The sequence below is a fragment of the Elgaria multicarinata genome, chromosome 8, assembly GCF_023053635.1.
Source record: "Elgaria multicarinata webbii isolate HBS135686 ecotype San Diego chromosome 8, rElgMul1.1.pri, whole genome shotgun sequence".
Lineage (NCBI taxonomy): Eukaryota > Metazoa > Chordata > Lepidosauria > Squamata > Anguidae > Elgaria > Elgaria multicarinata.
The window spans coordinates 34,615,809-34,640,244 of NC_086178.1; the positions used below are offsets into that span (position 1 = coordinate 34,615,809).

General features: G+C 45.3%; 1 protein-coding gene across 3 annotated transcripts; it reads left to right on the plus strand.

Moving 5' to 3' along the window:
* Positions 1–3,098: 3,098 nt before the first annotated feature.
* On the plus strand, positions 3,099–14,174 carry ZIC4 (Zic family member 4). 3 transcript variants are annotated; one of them, XM_063132129.1, is made up of 3 exons: positions 3,099–3,194; positions 7,934–8,572; positions 13,465–14,174. In XM_063132129.1, the coding sequence occupies exons 2-3, from the start codon at positions 8,101–8,103 to the stop codon at positions 13,920–13,922; spliced, it is 930 nt and encodes a 309-aa protein (XP_062988199.1). In that variant the 5' UTR covers positions 3,099–3,194; positions 7,934–8,100; the 3' UTR covers positions 13,923–14,174. The 3 variants fall into 3 exon arrangements, with proteins under 3 accessions (XP_062988199.1, XP_062988200.1, XP_062988198.1); XM_063132130.1 differs by lacking the exon at positions 3,099–3,194 and adding an exon at positions 6,987–7,006; XM_063132128.1 differs by lacking the exon at positions 3,099–3,194 and having other exon boundaries at positions 7,314–8,572.
* The last annotated feature ends 10,262 nt before the right edge of the window (positions 14,175–24,436 follow it).

Below are 24,436 nucleotides of genomic sequence, written 5' to 3' on the forward strand. Positions count from 1 at the left end.
TTTTTCAATATTTTCTTCAACATTTTCCTAACTAATACCTTCCTTGAGAAAAGGGTGGATCCACATTTCATTCCTGTATTATCTTCCTGCCTTTATGGGTGGCTCTTTCTGTTTTTTGGGTGAATCCATCAGGTTTTCTTCCTTTCCTTAAAGTCTTCTGATTTCCTAAAGGCTCAATAGGTGATTATGAAATACGGCTTTCCCCCTGTATTATGTTCTTACAGCCCATCAAGAACTCAGTTAATCTCCCAAGTAATTTGGAAATCATAGGCACAACTCAATCTTGAAACCAGATATTTCAGCTTAACAAAGCCTCAGATCGAGCTGATTCCTCTTTATTTTCACTTTCCACCTCAGCGTTCGATAGTAAGGCTGTAATTTCAGTAGTGAACTCCGAAGGGTTGCTTTTAAATGTGATTTTAAGGGAGGGTGGGGATTGGATGGAGATTCTTCTGCACAAGACTTTCTGTCTTCATAAGCAATGGACACCTTCTTCGAAAAGGTCACCACTTCCCTGCACTGATTCAATGACCCGTCAGTGAGACAGACCTCGGGAAAGTTTCTGCGGATCTCAATCGCCCAAAGCATCCAGCAGTTTAAACTAAAAGTTAAAGGTCAGATTCTGTTAACACATCCAGCCTAACGAACCCTGTCAATGAGATGGGCTTAACAAAAATACAGGCGACTAGTAAGACCAGATGATTTGCCCGGCGTTTCGAACGGTTTTTTCCCCTTTTCTTTCTTTATAGGAAAATGAAGCAAGTGGGCAGTATTCCTCCAGAATAAAATGTTATCGATTTGTTTCAGACCCCTTGTATGGAATGAGAAAGAGATCCTAAATAGGTAAGAGTTCTCCAACTGGTGCGAAGATGAAGTGCAATATGAAAAAAAAAAAAACAGTATTACCGAAAATTACCAGTATGTGGATCCCTGTTATTTATTTATTTATTTATTTATTTATTTATTTATTTATTTATTTTTAGTGGAAATTAGAGCTCCGCAACTGTAGACCTTCGAAGTCTTCTGAAGGAAGGTTTTGGGGCCTTCAGCATAAAACAGAAAATAATTATTTGGGAAATAAGAAATTGTGTCCCATGTTAGTCCTACTTAGAATAGACCCGTTGAAATGAATGGGACTTAGTTAGACTAACGCTGGATACAACCCAAGGGGTGTGTGTGTCCTCCACACAACTCTTTCTTTTGCAAACCAAACTGAATCCCGAATCCTAACAAAGAATAATGGTGGGTTGTGCCTAAATCCTCCAACTACAACAGAACATGGCCTTAGGCTGCGGTCCTGCAGTCACTTAAGCAGACACAATGTCAGCTGGTGTCAATAGAACAGAGTGCAACCTTAACTGAGGGCAGAATAGATGTTTTCCCGGTTGCTTTCTGGGATGCACATATTTCCTAGGAGAGAAAGCCAAAACCTGAAAAGAAGGAAGGCTAACTGCCAGTAGGTCAACTTTGCAATGGCTATTAGTAGGCACTGTCTAAACTGCGTCTTTTTGTTTGATTAGGAGGCCTTTCCATTCCGGTTTGGCAGGGCAAGGGTGTGTGTGTGTGTGTGGCCGTAGCTAGACCTAAGGTTTATACCAGGATCATCCCAGGTTCGTCCCTGCCTGAGCGCTGGATGCCCTGTGTGGCGTTTAGATGAACAGGTTTGACCCCAGGACAATCCTGGGATAAACCTTAGGTCTAGCTACAGCCTATGTGTGTGTGTGTGTGTGTGTGTGTGTGTGTGTGTGTGTGTGTGTGTGTGTGTGTGTTTTCCTAAGCTGTTGACTGGGCCATGGACAGCGTCTCGAGTTAACAAAATACATATCCGCAGACGAGTTCAGAACGTAGTTATGCAGGGGGAATCTCAAGAAAACCCACTTATCCAGCCCAGTGGCTTCCATGGGTAGGACTTAACTGGGATGTGAACCGGTCCGGAAATGGGCAAGTAACCTCTCCAGTGTTCTTGGTGGAGGAGAAATGGGGCAGCCCGCTGTATTTAGGCGTCTTGCCACTACCAGCCCCGAAACATATTGTCCCGGACAGCAAGGAGGAAAGCTGTGTGGCTCATTCGCGGAACATCCTCAAGGGCCAGGCGTGCAAGAGGCTCTTCCAGCCTCCTCTTCCACGTCTTGTGCGGCTCTGGCCCTCCGGCGGGAAGGAAATGAAACTAAACCCGACGGCGCTAGCAGCCAAAGACCCCCTTTGCCTTCGGGGAGTTCGGTTTCTGCTTCTGGCTAATGGCCGTGCTAACAAAACTGGGCGTCATTCTTGGAAAGTCCAGCTCCCCTTGTCATCAAGTGCCTCAGCTCCAGTATTTATATTAGAAGAGGAATCCCTCCGTGAGGGTCATGACAGTTTTAAAATATATGGCGGAGTGTCCATGCCATTCCGATTTGTTTATGTGTGGAACGATGCGCTGTTCTGCTCTGTTCTGCTGTTTTATTTACTCAGTGTAGAACAGTTTTGCTGGCAAAATGGGTGAATAGAATACACACACACACACACACACACACACACACACACACACACACACACACACACACACACACACCCCTAGGAGATCAATGGAAAGTGCACACCAGACAGGTACGAACAGCTTTCCATATACATTCTCCTGGATCAATGTGCAACTTTGTCCAGGTCCTCCTCTTTCTATTTCCTCCGCCTTCTGGTCATGTGTACAGCTCCATCTAGCATCATCACACACACCCTCTCTCTCTCTCTCTCTCTCTCGCCTTCTCTTTTTTTCCTCCGTCTACACACACACACACACACACACACACACACACGCAGATATGTCTCCCAAGGTACACAACAAATGCTAGGAATGAGAGCACTAACTTCACCTAATATAATGAGAGAGACACCATGGGCCATTTCTTTTCCATTGGATTCATGCAAGGAGAGGGGGGAGTGTGGGGGGGAAACCCCTGTGAGGAACCTCAGGGTTTTAAGTAAGAGCGGATAAAGCCATTAGCGTTTGACAAGAAGCCATGCCAATATTTTAGAATGGCCTAAGCCAGCCGATGGTAACATATAGATAGATATTATTTAATTGATAAACTGTTCCAGATGTTTTCTCCCTTGACTGAGGACTGTCAGGATTGAAGGATGTCAAGTGTGTAGAGATGAAGTGGTTGTAAGGAGGGATGAGGAAAACAGCTTTATTTGGAAGCCGCACTCTCAGTACCTTTGTAAGTAACAGCCTGCCAGAGTCCTGCTTCCTATAATGTTTCTTTCTTTTTTGTGATCTCCTTCGGGGGCTGTCAGGGATGGGGAAGGAAAGACGTGAAATGTTTTTGGCTTAGGGTAAAGCGACTGACAAGGGAAGGTTGTCTTGAACGGCTGGGGGAGGGGGGTTAAGTTGTCTACGTAAACATGTTATGTAAGGATAGTTAGCTAATTACAGCATGTGCATCTTTTCAGGTCCTCGGGGCATAAAAGTAAGTGTGTGTGCGCGTGTGTGTGTTGCATTCATATAATAATAAATATTGATTTAGCTGTCTTTTAGTTTATCCGCAGTATTACAACCTGTACAAAAATGGTCAAAACAAGAATATAACTCCTGCTATGTTATATAATGAAATGAAATGCCACTGGGAGAATTATTTGTCTGTGTCCTATATTTTAAGCTCACGATTCCATGCCCTTAACTAGGAGTATGTTAGGAGAATTTAACAGTTAAAAATATTTTAAATTGCCAGATTTTACTGCTTAACCTAACATTGATTGATAATGGCTTTTGTCAAGAATGATTAAGGTCCCATGTAAGCAAAATCAAAAATTACCTATCAATTTTAGAATAGCCCCAGAAATTGTGGGAGGTTTGCCTAGTTCTGTCTCTGGGGATGGTTTTTTTTTAAAAAAAAATGTTTCCATTTGAGTGATTGGGACTGTTTCAGAGTATAGTCAAATGTTGCCTACATTTAAAAAAAGAAGTGAAAGGAATCATTGATTTGGGCTTTGTGATTGAAAGGCGTTAAGCATTGTATGGCTTGGAATAACGTGCTCAAATGTGTGCAAGGATCTGAATTTTGCGGTGATCAGCCAGAGAAATATTTATGCTTGAATCTGAAGTCCTGTTTCTCATGGAATTCACTCTACCACCATCATCACCACCATTACCTTTTCACCCCTTTCATTTAAATTGCTTTTATTTAATATGTGAATGGATACTTCCTTCTTTGGTAAGACTCGTGGGAGGTTGCAATCCTATAAACACTTACCTGAGAGTAAGTCCCATTAAAGATAATGGAGCTCAATTTTGAGTAGAGAAGTTTAGGACTATGGTATTGATACGTGTAGTAACCCAGTTAGATCGAACTACTTGTATCTGAGATCATGTAAAACCTATCCTGTGCATACTGAATTCAATGGGGTTTACTCTCAAGACAGTGTGTTAGGACTGCATCTTTAATAACACTGATCTCACTAATAGTCAAGGCATTAACAGAAGTAAGTTAAAAAAGGCTTTGTGTTTTCAGAGCATCACTTTTGAACTTTATTAAATCAGAACAGAAAGCAGATATGAATCTATTTTAAAAGTATACCTATATTTTGCATTTGCTTTTGAAATGTGATATGTTTTGGTATGTATTAAAACAAGTGCCCCTTATAAAATTTTATTCAAAAGTGAGAATAAAGGGAGAAAATATACTCAGAAATGCAGTCCATTAATTGATTATTTTTTAAGTAGCCCTTCCATCTGATCCTGAATATACTTACTCTAATGTAACACTTACGTTCCTGGGTTAGGGTATATTGGTAAAGGCCAGATTTTGATGTCATCACACTAAATGGGGGAAGAAAGAAATATTTTAGATACAGTAAAGTCAGAATCCAACCTTCCTTGGAAGGGCCCCCAAAGGCTTAAAGAAGAAGATTCCCTAAAAATATTTTAATCAGGAATAATATATTTCCATGCAGTTTATTTTCCTTTTACCAGAAGCACCGCATCAGAGGAGTCTATGCGTGTGAATCTAGAGGTTGCATTACCAAAAAGAGAAAGAGTCGATTGTTATTATTACTTTTTACTGAATGTGAGCGACTGTCTTTGAGAGAGATGAGGGATTTAATACCATGTTTCAGATGCCCCTGGTACTTCAGAGAGACTGGTAAACAAACTTTTCAGTTGCAGTAAGCTTCCTGAAATGTCCTGTACGATTTAGCTCGAGTAATTCCGCACTTACTTGCAAGAGTTGAGTTAGTTAAAAGAAACAAATGTCGCGATCGTGGGAAATGGGGAATGGGGGAGAGCTTAACCCCCTTCCCACCCCACCCCTTTTAAGGGCCGGTTCTCCGGGCCACCAACAAGTGTCAGAAATCTAAATACCTACTTGCCCAGCTCTGCTTCTCAGGGCGGCTTCTGTATGCAAAGCCTGTTTCTTCCTCATTGTACCCATTTCTGTGAGGTACGGGGGCCCTGGAGATTTGTGTGTGCTATAAATAATCAGCAGTCCAACTGATGGCGGGGTGGGACAGGGGGTCAGGAAACGTGGGTGGAGGGGGAGGAATGAGCGTGCGTGCGTTTTTAGGCAGGAATTGGTCCTCCGAAAGCATCTGGTTGTGGAAGGACCTCGGGTCTGGGATCGTCACCACCTTCCTTTATAAAATACAGAACACCATCGAGACGTCTATTTCTGGCAAAGGATAGGCATGGCGATCTTAAAAAACAAAACACCCTCCCTCTTCCGTTTCCCTGCTTCCTACAATGGTGACCCGCAGGCAGAGAAATTTAGGAGATGATTTAAGGAAGACCCAAAGCGGAGCCCGTCTTCCGAATTCATTCCCAACCGGGGCGACTGAAAGGCAGAGCAGGCAGACGGAGGAGAGCTTGCAACGTCTCGGGAATCCTTCCCGGGACAGTCTCTCTCCACCCTACCTCCTGCCCTGCGGATGCTTGCGGAGGCTTGGCTTGGGCTGGGCTGGGATGGCCGTGTGTGTGTGTGTGTGTGCGCGCGCGCGCGTGTCCCGTTCCCGCAAAGCGGAAGTTTTGAGAAAGTCCCAGTGTGATGTGCTACCTTCCCTCCCCCACCCCAAACTCCCCGCGCTTCTTCTCCATCTTTGTTGTTGCTGTTGCAGGAAGGAAGCTGGAAGGAGTTGCGAACTACACTTTAGGGTAGCTCGCTCCACAATGAGCTGTTCGGTGGCCAATCAGGCACTCCGCCGACGAAGCAGACACCGATCTGAGCTCTCCATTAAATCGTCTGCTCATTATGAGGCTAAGTGGGGAAGAGAGACGCGGGAAGGGATGGTGGGGGGGAGTAGAGAGAGAAGAATCCGCGAGTGTGTAGACGGTTGTAGATTGGCAGGAGAGCGGAATGCTTTTGAGCCCTGATCCAAGCCGTGCAGTGGTCAGAAAACCAGAGCACGTCCCAGCGCCTGGCTTTTCTAAGCAGCTGATCCGCGACAAGCCACAGTGGCCTTGGAGGGGATGGGAGGAAGCGATAGCCCATAGAAAGGCAGGCAGACAGCCTCGCCTTTCCGGACTCCCGGGAGCTGCCGCCGCTGCCGCCGCCGCCTCCTCCTCCTCGTGGCCTCACTCCTCCTTTGGCAACAACCGCTCATTAGTGCTTAAACGGCGCGGAGGACCCCTTGGCTTGTACCTGGGAGACTTTCCAGACGCCCTTAATCTGTCAGTTAAACGCAGATAAAAACAAAATGCGTGGAGTAAAGGCAAACACCAGACCAACTAGGCGCGCTGGCCGGGGCTGGCGGGGAGGGTGGGGAGGGGGGAAAGATCATTTGCAAATTACCCACAAGCGCCGCGCACGCGCACATCTCTCTGTGTCCTCTTCATTCCCCCCCGCCCCCTTCCCCCGCCCCCTTCCTAAATCTTTTCAGACTTCAGCGGGGACCTGTCATCACTGACGTCGGTCAGGCAGCTTCGGCCAATCAGCGATGGCCCTGATTGTTTAGCTCTCTGGGTTGGGGCCGAGTCTATGAAGCTCTATTCAGTAGCCTCCCAGCGTCCTGCTGCTGCTTCTCAAAGCGTATGGGATTCCACGTAGGCATTTAAAAAAAAAAAAAAAGGAAGGACAAACCCCCCTCAAATAAAGAAAAGGGAAAGGGGATAAAAGAAAGGAAAAGGAAAAAAGGGGAGGAGGGAAGAGAAGCAAGAAGAAGAGGGGAAAAACAAAAAACAAAACAAAACAGTCCTGACCAAGAGAGGGGGGGGGAAACCTGTAAAGGGGGGGGACTTTCAGAAAAGTTTTTCCATCTCTCTCTCTCTCTCTCTCTCTCTCTCTCTTTCTCTCTCTCTCCCTCCTCCCCGCTGTCAGGTGACTTTTTTTTTTTTTTTTTTACAACTGTAGAACCCAGTGAGCTTGGAGGCTTTGGGGGAGCCCAATAATGGACTCTGCTGCACTTCCCAAGCGGAACACGGCGCTGCAATTAGCAGGCTTGGCAGGGGCTCCTCCTCATCCTCACCACCACCACCACCACTCCCCTCAGAGCATGACAGGCTTCGCCGGGCATCCCCACGCCGTGGTTCCCAGGCACCCCGGGGAGTGCGCTACAGAATCCCGCCTCGGGCTGAATCCATTCCGGTCAGAAAACATGGGACACCACCACCATCTCCATCATCATCACCACCACCACCCTCCTCCTCCTCCTCCTCCTCACCATCATCATCACTCAGCGGCCCTTAAACTCAGCCCTGCCCCTCAGCCTCATCCCCGCCATGCTGTGACAGGCCAAGGTGAGGTGGCTCCTAGTCCAACAGGAGCCTTTGGCCCGGCGCCGTCAAGCAGCGTCCCTTATGCGGTCCCTCACCCAAGCCAGGCGCTTTCGGCAGGTAGGGATTTATTCCTGCGCAGAGATCTGACAGTCCCAGTCATGCCAGGGCTCCCTTATCAGCATTCTGTTGCCGCTGCTGCTGCTGCTGCTGCTGCTTCTGCAAGTTCTCACCACGGAATGTTTGTCTCAACAACAGGTAGCTACCCCGGACACCATGCTCCTCACCACCACCACCACCTCCACCACCACCACGCAGAAGCCGGGACTCACTCGCTTTTTACTGGACTCCACCATGAGCAACCTCCCCATGCAGCTCCAGGTGGCCATCTAAACGGACAGATAAGACTGGGGCTACCTGGAGAAATGTATGCCAGGTCTGAACCTTTCACACCAGTACCAGTCTCCAGGACAGATCCTTTCGCGGCTTCCTCCTTCCACGGCTACGGTGGCATGAACCTGAACGTGAATTTAGCCCCACACCACGGCCCAGGGGCTTTCTTCCGCTACATGAGGCAGCCCATCAAGCAGGAGCTCATCTGCAAGTGGATCGAAGTGGATCAGGCTCCCAAAAAATTATGCTCGAAAACTTTCAGCACCATGCACGAGCTGGTGACTCACGTCACCGTGGAGCACGTTGGGGGCCCGGAGCAGTCCAACCACATCTGCTTCTGGGAAGAGTGTCCCAGAGAAGGGAAGCCTTTCAAGGCCAAATATAAACTGGTCAACCACATCCGAGTCCACACGGGCGAGAAACCGTTCCCTTGCCCTTTCCCGGGATGCGGGAAAGTCTTTGCTCGGTCAGAAAATCTCAAAATCCACAAAAGGACGCACACAGGTCAGTATGGAAAGGTCTTTCTTCATGCCTGTTTTGTTCAACTATCTGCTGCACCTGCGCTGTGTGTGTGTGTGTGTGTGTTTGTGTTTCTTTTAATTCTGCCTTCAGCAATTAATACTAGTTAATTGATATGAGACTATGAACCTGAGGAATAGTTTATTTTGATTTTGGACTTTCATTTGCAGAAATTGTGTGTGCGTGTGTGTGTGCGCATGCGAGTCAAAAAAGTGTAAAGTGTTTTCACCAGTCAGGTCTGGTTTTTTAGGGGAGGGGGAGTTAAAAAAAACTCTTGGAAAAGGAAAAACATCCAACTTCGGTGCAAGCTCGCAAATTGGGTGTGTGGACAATGGAAGCAGCAACTTGTCCGGGCAGTTTTGAGTGATGTCGCTGGGATGCTGCTTTCTACCGCCTTCCTTGTGAGAAAAGCACAGCTGCAAGGTTCCCTCTTTTTGTTTTGGACGAGGAAGCCTGCAATGTTTCATTCCAGTTCTTGGGGGGTGGGGGTAGTTCGAAAGGGCCTTTTCCTTCTTAACCTGTTATGTGTTTGGAAAGATGGGACCTGGGAAGAGAAAGGGAAGTGGTGGTGGTGGTGTGTGTGTGTGGTGGGGTGCGTGTAGGGGATGGGGTGTGTGTGTCCAATGTTGTGTTCCTGGCCTATCCACTTGGAAAGGTCATTGACCAGAATTCTGAAGGGAGTTTGTGTCAGAAGCATTAGATAATTTTAGTTAAGGTTTTTTTTGGGGGGAGGCAATTTTTTTTAAGGGAGGAGACCTTGCAACAGCTCTGTTTGTTCTCAATTGGTCACAAAAGCATCTATAGTGAATAAGACTTGAACTACAAAGTTTTCATACTTCCGGAGTCAGCCTGTGAAGTTGTACGCTAGGAATTAGTTTAGCAGCCAGCATTTGTAGTTTTTATTGCCTTCTCCCCTTCCCTCCTCTTGATCTCTCTCACTCTGCAGAAGATAAGGAATAAGCCCTTTTGGAAAATTAAATCCGTTCCAGTGTACAGTTTTTGCACGCAGGCACACGCACACTTCCTGTCCAACCTTATACTCCCCTAAGGAAACGATATAATCCTGTTGTAAGATCTTCTTAAAACCTCACGATTCCCCCCCCTTCTCACTGCAGTTGTAAAATGCATTGGCCTTAGCAGGCGTATGGTTTTGTTTGTTTTTATTTTGCACCCCCACTCCACCCCCAGAATACGTTTAAAATAATGCCGCACATCTGATGGGGAAATTTCCTTACTTCTTTTATTCAGAATAATTATCGATAATACACATGACAGCCAAGGCATCTTCGTGTTAGGTAGGGAATCTTTAAAGATGACAGTTCAATCCATTAATTACGGTGTTTAAGAAAAACAAACTTTTACTGGCCTTTAGCTGCCTTCTTCCTTTGAAGTCTATGAAGCAGAAAATGGTCGGATTCTTGGTAAATTTGACCTACATCAGCGCAGCGAGAAGGGTGCTAGCTTGGCGTTTATTGTACAAAATGTCCCACATTATGAACGCTTTCACTTGAACTTCGCCGGTTAATTACTTTCTTTTTGCGTTGGGCGGTGGGGGTAGCATGGGGTGGGGAGGAGGGGGGGAGGGACGGAAGTGGAACCCTCTAGGCCTTATGACAGTGTAGCGTTTTCTATTGATAACCCTAAATTCTCAAACCCAAATGTTTCTGACACAGCAATAGAACTCCCTACAAATTATTCATGAAGACAGTTCTAGATTCAAACGAGAAAATAATTGCCTGTTCCAATATTAATGATGTTGCGTTTCCGAGACAGGCAGGGGCTGGGTTTCTGGAGAGGGGAGTGAGAGAAAGAGAGAAGGAAGGAGAGAGGGAGGGAGGGAAGGCGGAAGAGGCAGGGGGGGGAGGGAGAGACAGACAGAGAGAACCTAATTCACAATAATGTGATGCAGGTAAAGACGGAGAAAGCAAAAACGCTTTCTTACCATTAGAACAGGCCAGGGACAACAATGTCCTACGTGGCTTGAAGGCTCAGGAAGAAAGGTCTGCTTTAACGTGTAACTTATGGTGCTAACTCTGGCCACCTAGACCTTCCTCTCCCGCTCCCCATCGAGAATGTTGCAAATACTTTAATCCAGCCCCAGAGTTGGGAGGATTATGCTAAAATCTCCAAGCTCTACGTATTGCGCTCAAGAGCGAGGCCTGAGAACAGCTACAAGTGTGGGGAGAAAATGGCGGTGCAGACTCGGCGGTGCGTGTGCGAGTGCGCGCGCGCGCCCCTGCCGCGGCCCCCCCCAGCCTAAATTCTCGCCGCCCGTCCACCCCCTCCCCATTTTCAAAAAAGAAACCTGTCAAAGAAAGGCATTAAAACGCATTTCCTTTGGAATCATCCATATTTACACAGAGGAAGGCCTTCGCTTTCGTAGAGCACTCTTAAATTAGCGCCCATCCTGGAGGCGTCCAGACCAGGCGTCGTCGCAGCCAACAATGAAGAGCCGCTTTCTCGGATCGTCTCTGATACTCAAGGGTTGTTTTGGTTTTGGTTTTGTAAGCGCAGCCGGCCGTGTTTCGGTGCTCCCGATAAACCAGAACCTGCAGAAAGCTCGCCTTACCTGACTGCCCGCAGTTCACTGCGCTCGCTCGATCGCCGGGTTTACGAGGGCTTCTTTCCCAGGGGCCTCCTAAGTTACTGCTAGCTTGTGCTACAGCCATCCCCGTGATTTGTTATTTCAGCTGAACAGCGGAAGGTCAAACTGTTTCTTCACAAGAAACTATAATTAAAATGCTTAAAGAGCCATCAAAATATATAGATGATCTTTCTTTTTCTCCAACATCCCCCCTCCCCACTCATTCCAAGACAAAATGAGTAGACTAAATAAATATACCCTTCCTTGCAGGTACACAGGAAACATTATTTGTCACGGCTTGTATACGGAACACAATGTTTTCTCTTCGGGCCTGAGACTAAGATATTGGTATTTGCAACCAACGTTTTTGAAAACCTGCATTTCCACCAGAACCTTTCTTGTTTTTTAAACCTCTTGCAATATTTACAGCCGTCCAATACTGCAGCCCCCCTGAATTATTATTATTATTATTATTATTATTATCATCATCATCATCATCATCATTATTAAAGAGTAGTTGTTTAACTTCCCACTTCTATCCTTTAAAGAGCACTTTTGCCCGCATTTTCAATAGACGCGCTAAACGGGGTTCAGTGGTTTAAAAATATGCTCTGTGCTGAAGTCGGAATAGACAACCTGGCCTCTTTAACAAAGTCCTGTTTAAGGAATACTACATAAAGACACATTCATACACATATATACTTACCCTGCTATTTGGGGCTAAATATGCTTCTAAGAAACACACAGTCTCTTGGCTTTCATTTCCCACTCCAGTCAAATCTGTGCTCTATCATTTCTGCGTGTCTTTTGTACACTGGCATCACTGTCTGTTGATTTTTCAAAATGAATACATCCGTGCCCCGTAGAGACTTCAAAGCACGTGGCTTCACCGTGTTTTGCTTTATAAGTGAAAACTCGCTCATCCAGCATTTGGTGTATAATAAACCCTCTAGTCGATTTCCTGGAAACCAGGCTTCCTTCTCCACTATCAGTTCTACCCTCTTTCCCCGGAACCGCATCCCGCACATAGTATTTAAGACGGTCCCAATACAGAACTGTTCAAATCAATGAGTTTTGCCATTGACCTCAATGCACTCTGGGTCCTGTTTCCTCCATGCTAAATTTGTCCTTGTCTGTTACTTGTCTGCACAGAACATCCTTGATAGGAAAATGAAATCTTGGCCTACTCACTCTTACAGTGAAACTAAAGAAAGTCTGCTTTTCCAAGCCCGAGATCTATCTAGATTTTTAATCATGACAAGTATTATTAAATGAGGGTAAAGTCCATCTCATATTATTTGCCAGGTTCTGGAAAACGCTGCGTCAACTGCCTTGAAGAGAGACTATGAAGTGTGAGCAATGTATTTTAGGGGAAATATATACTCTGCGCTAGGTAACAGTGGCTCTTCGACAGTGACATATATAAAAGCTTATAACGGGTTGAATTTCCTCGTCTTTTTGTCAATATTTCCTCCAATGCCTGTTTTAAGCTATAGCTTGCTGGAGAAGTCCAATTTGAGCTCTTGTTCGACTGTGTGTGAGCCTGGATGAGAAAGAGGACGACTGGAAGGAAGCATGTGGAGTTTACGTGGGAGTGTGCAAGACAAGAGAGAAACGTGGCACCAGAGTGTTATTGGTTTTGATTTCGAGGGAATCCAAGCGAAAGGCATGTAGCCATGTCTGAAGTAAAGGTTGGCAGATGGGGTAGCTTGGAAGGGGGCATTTATGAACGTTTCTATGGGGAGGGGGACTAGGGACAAGAGAAAGAAGCGGGGTAAGCCTCGAGTTGGAGATAGACGAGACGGCCAGGGAAGGGAAATTCTTGGCCTAGCACTCCATCTTCTTGGCCTAGCACTCCATCTTCATTCAAGGCCTTTCTGAGGAAGGAGCAACCTGCTTCCTTCCTCTGGAAGGGAGGCATTGTAGGGGATGACCCCCCACCTACCCACTTCCTCCTTTTCACTCTGAGTGAACGCCCCCTCCCCGCAATTTTAGAGACCTCCCCTAGTAATCCTGTTCAGATGAATTTGCACCAGACGCTTCTTCAGGGCATGGCCTAACCCCACTGCTGGAGGGGAAAGGTCTCCTCAAAGGTCCGTGCTGCGAAAGGCCTTGGGGGAAGGAGAAAGGGTTTTTACAGTATTTGTGACCTGCAACAAATCAAACCCCTCTCCCCCTTCCCCCCAACTCCCCTCCAATTACCCCTCATACACACACACACACACACACACACACACCTTCCCCACCCTGGCCCATCATGCAAAGTTTCCCTGGATTGCCTCTTTCTTTGCAGGAGAGAAGCCCTTCAAGTGCGAGTTCGAGGGCTGCGAGAGACGCTTCGCCAACAGCAGCGACAGGAAGAAGCATTCCCACGTGCACACGAGCGACAAGCCCTACAACTGCAAAGTACGAGGCTGCGACAAGTCGTACACGCACCCCAGCTCCTTGCGGAAGCACATGAAAGTCCACTGCAAGTCCCCTCCTCCCAGCTCGGGCTACGAGTCGTCCACCCCGTCGCTGGTGTCGCCGTCGTCTGACTGCGGCCGGGAGCCCCCGCAGCCGCCGCCGCCTCCTCCTCCGCCGCCGCCTCCAGCAGCGGCCTCGTCCACCCAGGCGGCAGCCAACCTGAGCGAATGGTACGTGTGTCAGAGCTCCGGGACCAGCGGCATCCCGACTCCACCCAGTAACTCTCCGTCACCTCGCCCGGGAGAGGCCGCGTATACAAACTGTGAGCCCCGGCCCAATTATTAAAGTCAATACGGTAGGACTGGCCGCCGCCGGCGAGACTGCATTGTTCTTTCCGGGGTGTTTTGGAACCTCGGCTCACCCTGGGCGGACGACGGGTCGGGAGGCCCGGTTCGTGGGGGAGGGGCGGAAATCGGCCCTAGATGTGGGGAGCAAGCCCCCCTCTCCCCTCCCCCAATCACTTTTGATCAGAAAACCTGCACAGGCCACCGGAGAGAAGATGCGCTGTAAAAACAAAACAAAAACAAAAAACATCAACAACAAAACACCACCACCCTTCCCCCAGCCACCCCTAACCCCCGTCCCCTTTTGTATTTATTATGGTGTCAAGCACGCAGGACAGAACGGCCCCCCCCCCCACCTCTTTCCACGAGTTGTTTTTTTGTTATTATTATTATGTACCATATTCCTAGACTGCTCGGACCATCTACTCCCCTACGTTTACAAAGGCCTCCATTTGAACTGAAAAGCGTCCTTTTGTATCAATAAACCAAAGTGTTTTAATACGGATTTCTAGCTGCTCTACAGCTGCGTTCGTTGGTGCTGGTACCTTGTGATGGTGTTTTTCTTGGACGATTCTGTCAGTCCAGTGTTTTAATTTTTATTATTATTATTTGGGGGGGGCTCTCTCTCTCTCTCTCTGTGGTTTTTTTTTAAAGGAATATCGGTATCTATAAAAATTTATTTGTTAACCAATTGTACACCAATCGGTCAATTAAATACTTTGATTAATTTACCAGTTCAGTTGACGTTTTTGGAAAGAATCTCTTTACTACCCTTACTTCACCCGTATATTCTTCCTACTTGTCACTAATAAAACAGGCCCATGGGTGGCTTCATGATTTATGGTACATTTTAATTTACACTAGTAATGGATTTAAATGCATAAACATACCTCTTTTCTCTCCCCTCCCCACTCCCCGACTTATTTCTGTTGAATTGTGAGTTCTTGTGATTCCTTAGTGGATGGAAGGTGAGATCCATGTTAATTGAAGAGGTGTGGGAGGGGTTGCTATGAGTGACGTCATTGTACTGAGTTGCTTGAATTGTCCGAAAGGATTCATGACGTGTAGATTTCTCTGAACCGATGGTGTAAATCCAGTGGTGGACTTGTTTTCAAACCCACAACATTTGTTATGTAAAATAATAAATCGATATAATAATAATAATAATAATAATAATAATAATAATTTTTCTTTTGTAACAGCAAAATAAAATGGGTTTAAAATCTTGAACATATCCAGAGGTCTCTAAAGCAATGGCTCTTATATCAATATTATGTGATTCCTCCCCCCCTGCCCACATCCCAGATTTTTTTTAAAAAAAGCTTTCCAGTTTGACAAGGAACCAGGCATTACTATATGGGTTTCAATGAATTAAGTCAGGTCCTGAACGCACCACTTTGTAGCAAGTGCCATATATTTCAATTTGACGCACTTGCAGGCAGGATATTTAGGATTTGGAGTTGATTCTGACTGATGCTATAAAGACAGTGCAAAAGGAGGAAGAACTCGGTTATCTGAAGACATATTGACAATGCACTCCAGTTTGTATTCTTGCTGAAATAGTTCCTACATGGCCAGTTCCTTCCATTCAGTGGAGAGTGATGCAAAAACTATAACTCACCTTGGGCATTTGTGCACACCACCACCAACAAAAATCTCTTTTATCAAGGTTTTCTTTTCTTTTCTTTGGGGGAGTGGGGGGAGTGGGGCTGCAGCGTCCCACTAGGGCATCCCAAGTCAGTGGCAACGCCGTGGTACTTCTCCTCGAGAATCGGGCTGTTGCTGTCATTGAGTTATTCACATTCCTATGAAGAAGGGGTACCTTTCTGTCTCTCTTGAATAGTTGGCATGGGTAAAAGAGGGATTTGTGATTCTCCAATACTGCTCACTGTCTCAGCGATTGATCGCCTCCTTAACAGTGCAATCTTATACATGTCTACACAGAAGTAAGCCCCACTGAGTTTAATGGGGCTTATTTCCAGGTAAGGGAGTATAGGATTGCAATTGACCAAATAAATAAATAAATAAATATCCGGTCCTAGTTATCAGGACTACAAACTAAAAAGGAACTAAAAGGAGTATTTTATTTTTGTTGTTGTTGTTGTTTGTTTGTTTGTTTGTTTGTTTAATCCGTCTGAACTAGAGAAGGAAGCAGCTGAAGTGTGAAGGTTTGGAGGCCATCTGCAAAAGGAGAAGATGTTTCCACCTTGTTTGGAGTTGGAATTCTCTCCTCTCTACTCAGTCATTCTCTACCCCCCTTCTTTTCTTCTTGATTTCTTTCTTTGCAGAAGCGGTTTTTGGATGTGTAGGCTAATCACCTTTAATTTTTCATTTGCTTGTTACAGATGTCTATCCCGTTGCTCTCAAGGTAATCTAGACAGAAGCAGCTGAAAAGCCCCGCATCTTATGCCTTAGACATCAAAGCAGGCTCTCACAATGAAAGTATTTCTTCGCAACGGTGAATCTTCATGGTGAGTTAAGATTTCTATAGCAATAGGCAAGTCATACTTTAAAAGAGTGAAAAGCGAAGTCTGGAGCCAGTCCAGTCTTTTCATGAAGGACATAATATTTAGGTCTAACAGATTCTTTCCACCACAACCCCCCACCCCACCCCCAGCTCGGTTTTCTTTTAAAGCCTCCTCCCCAGTGTGTGTGTGTGTGTGTGTGTGTGTGTGTGTGTGTGTGTGTATATATATATATATATATATATATATATATATATATATATATATAGTGTGTGTGTGTGTGTGTGTGTGTGTGTGTATGGTATGTTGTGTTGGTGATGGACGTCGAGTATGCATCGCTTTCCTTCGAATTTCCGGGACAAGAAAACCCCACGCGAATGGGGGTCCTTGTTCCACCCCATAATCAGAATGGATAAGAATGTCAGGAAGAAAAATGGGGCCGCTTGAATCGCCGCCCGTCAGTTCACTTTTGTTTCTCTTCTTTTGGGCCCTGATCAGAGACGGCCTTTGGGATTTGATGGCGACTTTTCTAAAGGCGAGGAAATGGGTTTGAAGGAGGGAAAAGAAAAGGAGAAAGGTCTAATCAAGCCCGGCCTTGTTCAAAGGCTCTGATTTTGGGGCAAGGGGGGGAGGGCGAGGGTGAAAGTGTGAGCTTTATGGTGCATCAACATGCCACGTTAGGATCGCTATGGTAATGAGCGGAGCAATAGCAAGCCCCCTTGAAAAGGAGGCACACTCCATTCGAGACAGTCTATTAAGATACATTTGCGCTGACCTTTGGTTTCATGCTAGCTTAATACATTCAATCTGCTCTTCCTCCGAGATGGACTTCCTCCATCTCGTCCCCTTTGCCGTGCCTCGCTGGCTTGCCCTCTAAAGACAGCTTTTGTTGCAGGATCTTTGGGCCGCTGCGATTAAGAGACCGACGTGGGGGCTGCGAGGGAGTCGCTTATAGACGAGCTACCAGTACTGAGTGAAACCTTTGCACCCATGGAAATCTATGGAATTACTTCCAAGCTGCAGCTCTGCAATAAAGGACGCACTTTGTGCAAAGCAACCTAACAGACTTGCTCGTGAGCAAGTCAATGTGGCTTCCAGACTGAACAACATTGGTGTTTGCCACAGAGCTCCCCCAGCTCCCCCCAACCCAACCCTTTTTCCTAACGCATCTTCCTAGTATGGCCCAATATGTAGCTGCTTATGATATAATAGGTACACAGATTTGTTGATCTTTGTTTTGTCAGGGCCACGGAGATGTTTCTGTGTTTGATTCCCAACAGCCTTAGGGCCCAGCCCCTGTCTGAATGCACCTCTGTTTAGTTATTTTTCACCCTTTTTATTCCTGAATGTATATACGGATGTGTATGTGTGGTGTGTGTATCTATATGTGGATGTATCTAGGTATGTGACTACCCCATTGAAGTCAGAGAATGAAATAGAAAGGGATTCCACTTTTGTTTGATGAGCTTTAAGAATAAAACCAGTGCGATCTTTTGAATTTCTTGGATCTTCCACTGAAACCAACAAGAACTAGAGCATAGATGTGCAGCAAAGTCATGCCCTTCGTGGGTTTTTCCAGTGTTAATCTACCTTAAGTCCTATTCATTTCAATGGGTCTACTCTAGGTAGGGCTAATATTGGATGCATCCCTATGACCCCACCACCACATCAAGGTTTAATGCCTTCCAGGGCTGCAGAACTTGACACTCCCAAGTCTGAGGCCACGGGCGATGGGCCATGGTCCCGGGAAAGTTAGAAGTCCATGTTCCAGTAATTGTCTTCTTGTTTATTTTATCCAAGTACCCCAGTGAATAGGGGAAAAATAAACACGCTGAACAAAAAAAATTCAAACAGTCGAGTCGTCTTTAGTGCTAGCCCTTGTGGCTGAATAAAAAAGGATGGTCCAATTTCTATTGAGCTGAGAAATCTTTGAAGTGGGAGTTATTATCTGAGAAATTCCTCTTCGTCGCCCTAACAACGCTGATGAAACGTAAAAAGGTTCTTTGTCAGCGATTTGTTCTCCCCTCTGTCAAACTCCCTCTGCCCTGTTAGCTGGGACCGTTTCTAAAGAGATGAAACCAAACTTCTTAAAAGATAACGTTGGGATGGAGACAGAAAACGTCCCAGTATACAAGCAGATACCTACGTCTACCTATTTCTGTCTGTCTGTGTCTGGCTCTCTGAAGGTGGAGGGGACGTATAGATTTAGCATGGCGACGGTGGCGGGGGGGGGAGAGGGAGGGAGAGGGAGAGAGAGATAGTCCCCTCACCCCTCCGAACTTCTCTGCTCTAAAGGAAGTGATCTTCTAGATCTTCTCTTCTGAACTCGGTTTGTTTTAAGTCTGACCAAGGCATTGTTCTCTGCTGAGAACCCAAATCCTTGCAAACGGCATCAGTAACTGCTGTGCCCCCCCTTTCCATTCCATTACTCCAGTGTAATGAATCCAACCGCTCAACACAAGTCTTTATGAGGGCTGGGCTTGGGTTAATGCAGGAACTGCTTATTAAAAGCACGTCTCTCTAAGGCAATGCACTAAAATGTTGACGCCTTGAAAGCGATGACTTCCATATGCTGCGATGTTTTATTGTCAACGAGTGGAAAGAAAAGAAACACCCCACTTGGTACCCTCAACTGAGAACCGCAACAGCCCACGATTAGAGGATGCCCTTTGAAATGGGGTGGCGAGAGGGGGCGATGCATTCTGATTTGTTTGTTTCATTACTGCCACCCCTATGGCTTTGGTTACCCCTGAAGCTGTAGCATCTTTGGGTACTATTTTTCACACCCAAGTGCTGTAAACTAGATGGCGAGTAGCCCCAATGGATTTCTACTGGAGCAAGGGTTGAGCAAAGTAGGGTGGGTTAACTGGGACAAACATGCTGGAAGATACTGGACCTCACATTATGGAGGCACTTGGGAACGTTAATTCGTAGACAGTTTAGTTAATTTAGTTAAGTCAAAAGACTTGTAATTGAAGCCAATTGCAGCTCCATTCCAAACCCTTTGTGGAACAAGTCCTTCTGAAATCAATGATAATGACTTCTATGTATCATTTTCAGTTTCGGAGTGTTTCGGTGGGACTCTTGTCTGCGATCCTAAACCATTTGAGAAGAAAATAAGCTCCACTGAAATAAACCATGTTTGTTGGTAACCAAGTATTTAAACGGGAGTAAATCGTACTTTGCCTTAATCATAATGAAACACGTACACAACAGAGTAAGAGCATCTCAGCAAAAATCTGATTACAAAACTATATTTAAGTATCAACAATGTTTATAATCCAAATATCTTTTCAATCCACCTAAAAATTCAACTTTATTTTAAAGGTTGGGATTTTGTACAAATTCTACTTGATGTAATTGTATTTGCTTTAAATGTTTACAAAGGTTCAGTGGTACTTTTTATAAAGCTGAAGTTAAAATTACATGTTTTGCCATTTCTGAAAATATGTTTTATAGCATGTATATAGACTAAGACTGCAACTATTTACATACTTACCTGAGAGTAAACCCCACTGAATTCAATGGGATTTACTTCTGGGTATATATGTATAGGATTGGGATGTAAATAACAAAAGGAAACACCTACACAGGTTCATGTACCGTGTGCAATTTGGGTCAATTTCTAATAAGATGTAATGTCGATTATTGCAGCTGGAATATTATGGATACGTTATGGAATTTTTAAAAAATAAAAGTGAATATTGGGCAAAAAATAATTAATATCCTAACAGTCAATCGTATGGATAAAGCATTTGTAGTTTTTAAATAAAGCCCCATGAGAGAAATATGAAACTTGCTTCCTTCTGATTACATTTGTCTTTACTTCTCTCTCTCTCTCTCCCCCCCCCCCGCGCCCCCATCCTTTCCAGCGGATTCTTTGAAAATCAGGTATCTGTTGTGGTTTCAACAATACCCTCAAAAAAGAGAAATAATTTTCTCAGGTTACAGCTGGAAAGCTGTAGCTGTCCAAGAAACCCTTTTTCTAAGGGAAATAACCACAGGTTTTTACACACACACACACACACACACACACGTATGTGTGTGTTCATTGACTAAAGTCAAATAGTAACCAACCCTTTTAGATGTGTATATTCCAAAATGAGCCCCATTACACACACACACACACACACACACACACACACGCAGAGACACAAACTGTATACCTATGGACGTTCCTAGCCGCCTTATGCCTTACTGCGTGTTGGTGCACATGCGCATTGGCTGAACAAAACTTCAAAGACATTGTCTTGCACTGAAACGCCAATTGGCTTTCCCCCTGCTTAGAAATAAAGTGTGAGGCCGAAATCGAGATGGAGTTACTCCCCCAAGCAAGCATACGTGAGACCAGGCAACCTTTATCAGGCTTTCTTAGAAGAAAGTTCCACAAAAATCAATGAGACTTCCTCCCCAGTATGGCATGACAGGCGGGGTAGCACAGACGCCTGAGACCCAAAGCCTTTTTTGTTCGGAAGGAAGGTTGATTTCGATGGGCGGTGCTTGCTCGCTTGCTTTACTTACTTCTCAGGAAACCTGGATCGGTGCGTGGCTTAGCTGTGTTTCTCACAGCCCTGGGCTGTTGTCGCCTTTCTTTTCCCCAACTTGCCTATACATCTGCAGGAGAAGCAGACCTGGAGGTAGGGTGGGTCAGAGGTGAGCCAGACAATGGGAACGTGGGAAAGGCGATCAAGCAAGTGAGTGTAAGGGCGGGGATGAAGGAGGCTATTCCACAGGCCGGCGAATTGGAGGCAAGAGGACCCAAAGCCGAAGCAAACCGTTCTGCGGCGCTTCATGGCGGATGGGTGCCCCTCATCGTTACCCTCGGCTGCAGCCAGCAAGCCACGGGAGGTCCCCCCCTAGGACAACATGGGGAGAGACGTGTGGGCATTCTTTCGGGGCCTTTCTATAGACGACGCTGCTGCTGCTGTTGCTGCTGCCTTTTCCTCCCTTCAGTGCTGACAACCCATTTTGGAGGGCTCCCTCCCCTGTTGCTTTCTAGCACCGATCCCCCTGCAAGCCCCTGCATTGTGCGAACGCATTAATTAAAGACCATTCATTTCACAAAAGGCCATTTGTATCTTTAGGAAATGAAGATTAGAAATATGAATCAGGACGGCCGAGCCCCCCGTTTCCGCCCAGGCAGGCACACTATTTGTGAGGGGCGGGGGGGGGGGGCGGGGAGAGAGGTGGAGGCGAGCGGAAGAAAAGACCTTCGGTGTCTTTGCGCCTCCTCTCATTGCATGCCCATCCAAACGAAGAGCCTGCGCCTCCTTCTGTAAGGGGATGACCCCGGTCGGTGGTGGAGATTCCGCCCCTGGCTTCTGGTATGGGGAAGGATAGATTCAAGTGTAGGGTCAAGAGAGAGAGGTGTGTAAGAACTTCGCCCTCAAACCGCACAGCCGTTCCTGTTCAGAGTTTTCTGCTTTCCCTTCCCAGGGCCGCAAATTCATGGCTCACGAATGAAAGTTTGGCCATGACGAAAATAAAATAAAATAAAATAAAAATCGACGCCTCGTTTTTAAAGATTGTCCCGCCCCACCACCACGAATAAAAAAGTCGACTCGGTTCGCTGCCCTGCAGCATCCCTGGAAGAAAAGACGGATGTATGGAGAGCTACATTTACAGCGCAATTCGAAACATGGATCCTTGGAAGTAAGTGCCATTGGATTCAGTGGTTTTTACTCCCAAGTAAGTGTGTATCAGTTTGCTGCACAAGAAAAATACGTTTCTATATACAGGCAGACAGAGCCCATAAACTAACTGCATTCGATTGGTCTTGCGGTGAAGACCTAGTGAAATCTGCAAGAGTCCTCCGAGGCAGAGTACTACTTCGGAGTGATTTGGGGTCCGGACCTATGGTGGCCGAAGAAAGCAGAAGGGAATGTCCTATGGCCTTCTCTGCTGCTTCCCATTCTTTTCAATCGGCTTGTGTAGGAGAACTCTCGGGTGGATAGGGACACCATGGCCGTTTCTACACCTGCCTCCCCCCTCCGCTTCGCCCCGGGATCATCCCTGTGCATGCAAATGACACACAGGGGGTCCCGGAAGCAGGCAGGGACGATCCCTCCATTTTCCTGGGATAATCCTTATCTGAAGTAAGGGCCCATGTTTTCAGGCCAGGTGGATTTACCGCCACTATTTATTTACACCAGGTGGAAATGTGTGGTAAGGCAGCCCACTTTCAATGGGCCTGTTTAAGGTCAGAATGTTACATTTAAATCGTTGAGAATGATACGAATTAAAAACACCAGCACTTTAGTTGAAGGATTCATCTAAGCAGGAAAAGTTAGGGAAGCATGCATAGGATTTCGCTGCCAACTATTCTCTGTCTTCTTCCTAAGGGGTTTAACACTATGAGGTGAGACTGTTTTCTCACGAACAAGACCTGGATTTCAATGCACTCAAATTGGACGGATCTAATGAGGTGACAACGTATTACTAATGTGACATGTGAGATATATCCTACAATTCTTGCACATATATTCCATTGAAAGTTTACATAAACATTTGTACATAAACTTTTGATACATTGTTGTTGTTGCTGCTGCTTCTGCTGTTGTTATTATTGTCACTCGGATCCTTGGGTTGGATCCAGATATCGCTAACTTTATTCCCATTGATTTCAATGGGTCTGCTCGAAATAAGCCTGTATCCAACCCAAATCCACAAGGGAAGAAAGGAATAACAGAGAACAATCAGATTCTAGTAAGAAACGCAAAAGGAAGTTTAAAAAGTCCTTTTCCGAATCTCTTTCACATGCACATGTCAGAAATGGCCGTAGTTTCATTTAATTTCTTTCACGTTATCTGGGTCATGTGTGGTATGTTTTTAATCAGTTTTTAATGTGTATTTTGTATCATGCTTTTATACTGTTTGTTTTGTACTTTGAATGGTTTTAGTTTTTGTGAACTGCCCAGGAAGCTTAGGCTGTTGGGTGGTATAAAAATGCAAATAATAATAATAATAATAATAATAATAATAATAATAATAATAATAATAATATGTTGGTTTAGTTGCAGTCACATCGATTTCGGTTGCCTTTTGCGAATTTTGTATTCTCTCTCTCTCTCTCTCTCTCTCTCTCACACACACACACACACACACACACACACACAAACACACACCCCATTCTTCTTTTTCGCCTCATGCATCCTCCAAAGGACATCCTTTATTTTTTGGACAAAATAGTGTTATGTTTCTGACCCATGAATAAAATGGGTGCCATTTTAAAAGAATTGATAGATTCCGTTGTTTATTTAAATGGACAACGATTTGTTGCAATCTCTGCAATGGTGAATAATATTTCAGTTTTGTCATACAGTTTAAGAGCTCCACTAAGATCAAGTAGGATTCTTGTATTAAACAACTACAGTACATGTTAAGTTGTTGTTGCTGTTATTGCAAATAGGAACACAAAAATGAGATAAGAAATGTTATTATTTTCACTGACAGACCTGAAAGATCTATTCAAAGTGCAGTTCTTTCCTTGGTAAATTAACCTTTGAACCTTGCTTGAGTCCTCCCCTGGATCTTACATCAGTAGCATTCAACATGTTGTTTGGAGAAGGTAGATTTACTTGTTCAAAATGCCTTATTGTTTTCATCAGCTTCCCCCCCCCCTTCAAAGCAGGAAATAAACCACTCACAACTGCAAAATGCCATAGATTTTTGATGAGGGCTTTCCAGGTAAGTTCTTCTAAAATTTTGATTCAAAATAGAAATGATGTGTTCTTCCATAAAATGGCCCAAACTCAAAAGCAAGCCTTCAATAATTTGTATAGATTTGGAGACTAAACAACACATGATCTTCAACTTCTTGTCCTCAAAGGGCAGACTTTGAAAGAAAAGAATTTGATACCTTTAAAAGATATGTATATGGCTGCAATCTTAAGTATACTTACTAAGAAGTAAGTCCCATTAGGCCCAGTGGGATTTACTTTTTTGTAAACATACATAGGTTGGTGGTGTAAAATATATTAAACTGTGCCCCATTAACTGCATTCGTTTTGCAATGTTGGGAGACTCGATCCACAACCCAGTTAAGCAAATT

What these genes read in the sequence shown, in the direction of transcription:
- ZIC4 (XM_063132128.1), top strand. Translation starts at nt 7,351, where the DNA reads ATGGACTCTGCTGCACTTCCCAAGCGGAACACGGCGCTGCAATTAGCA. An exon ending in CCACAAAAGGACGCACACAG is followed by an intron (nt 8,573 to 13,464) that starts GTCAGTATGGAA and finishes CTTTCTTTGCAG; the next exon opens with GAGAGAAGCCCTTCAAGTGC.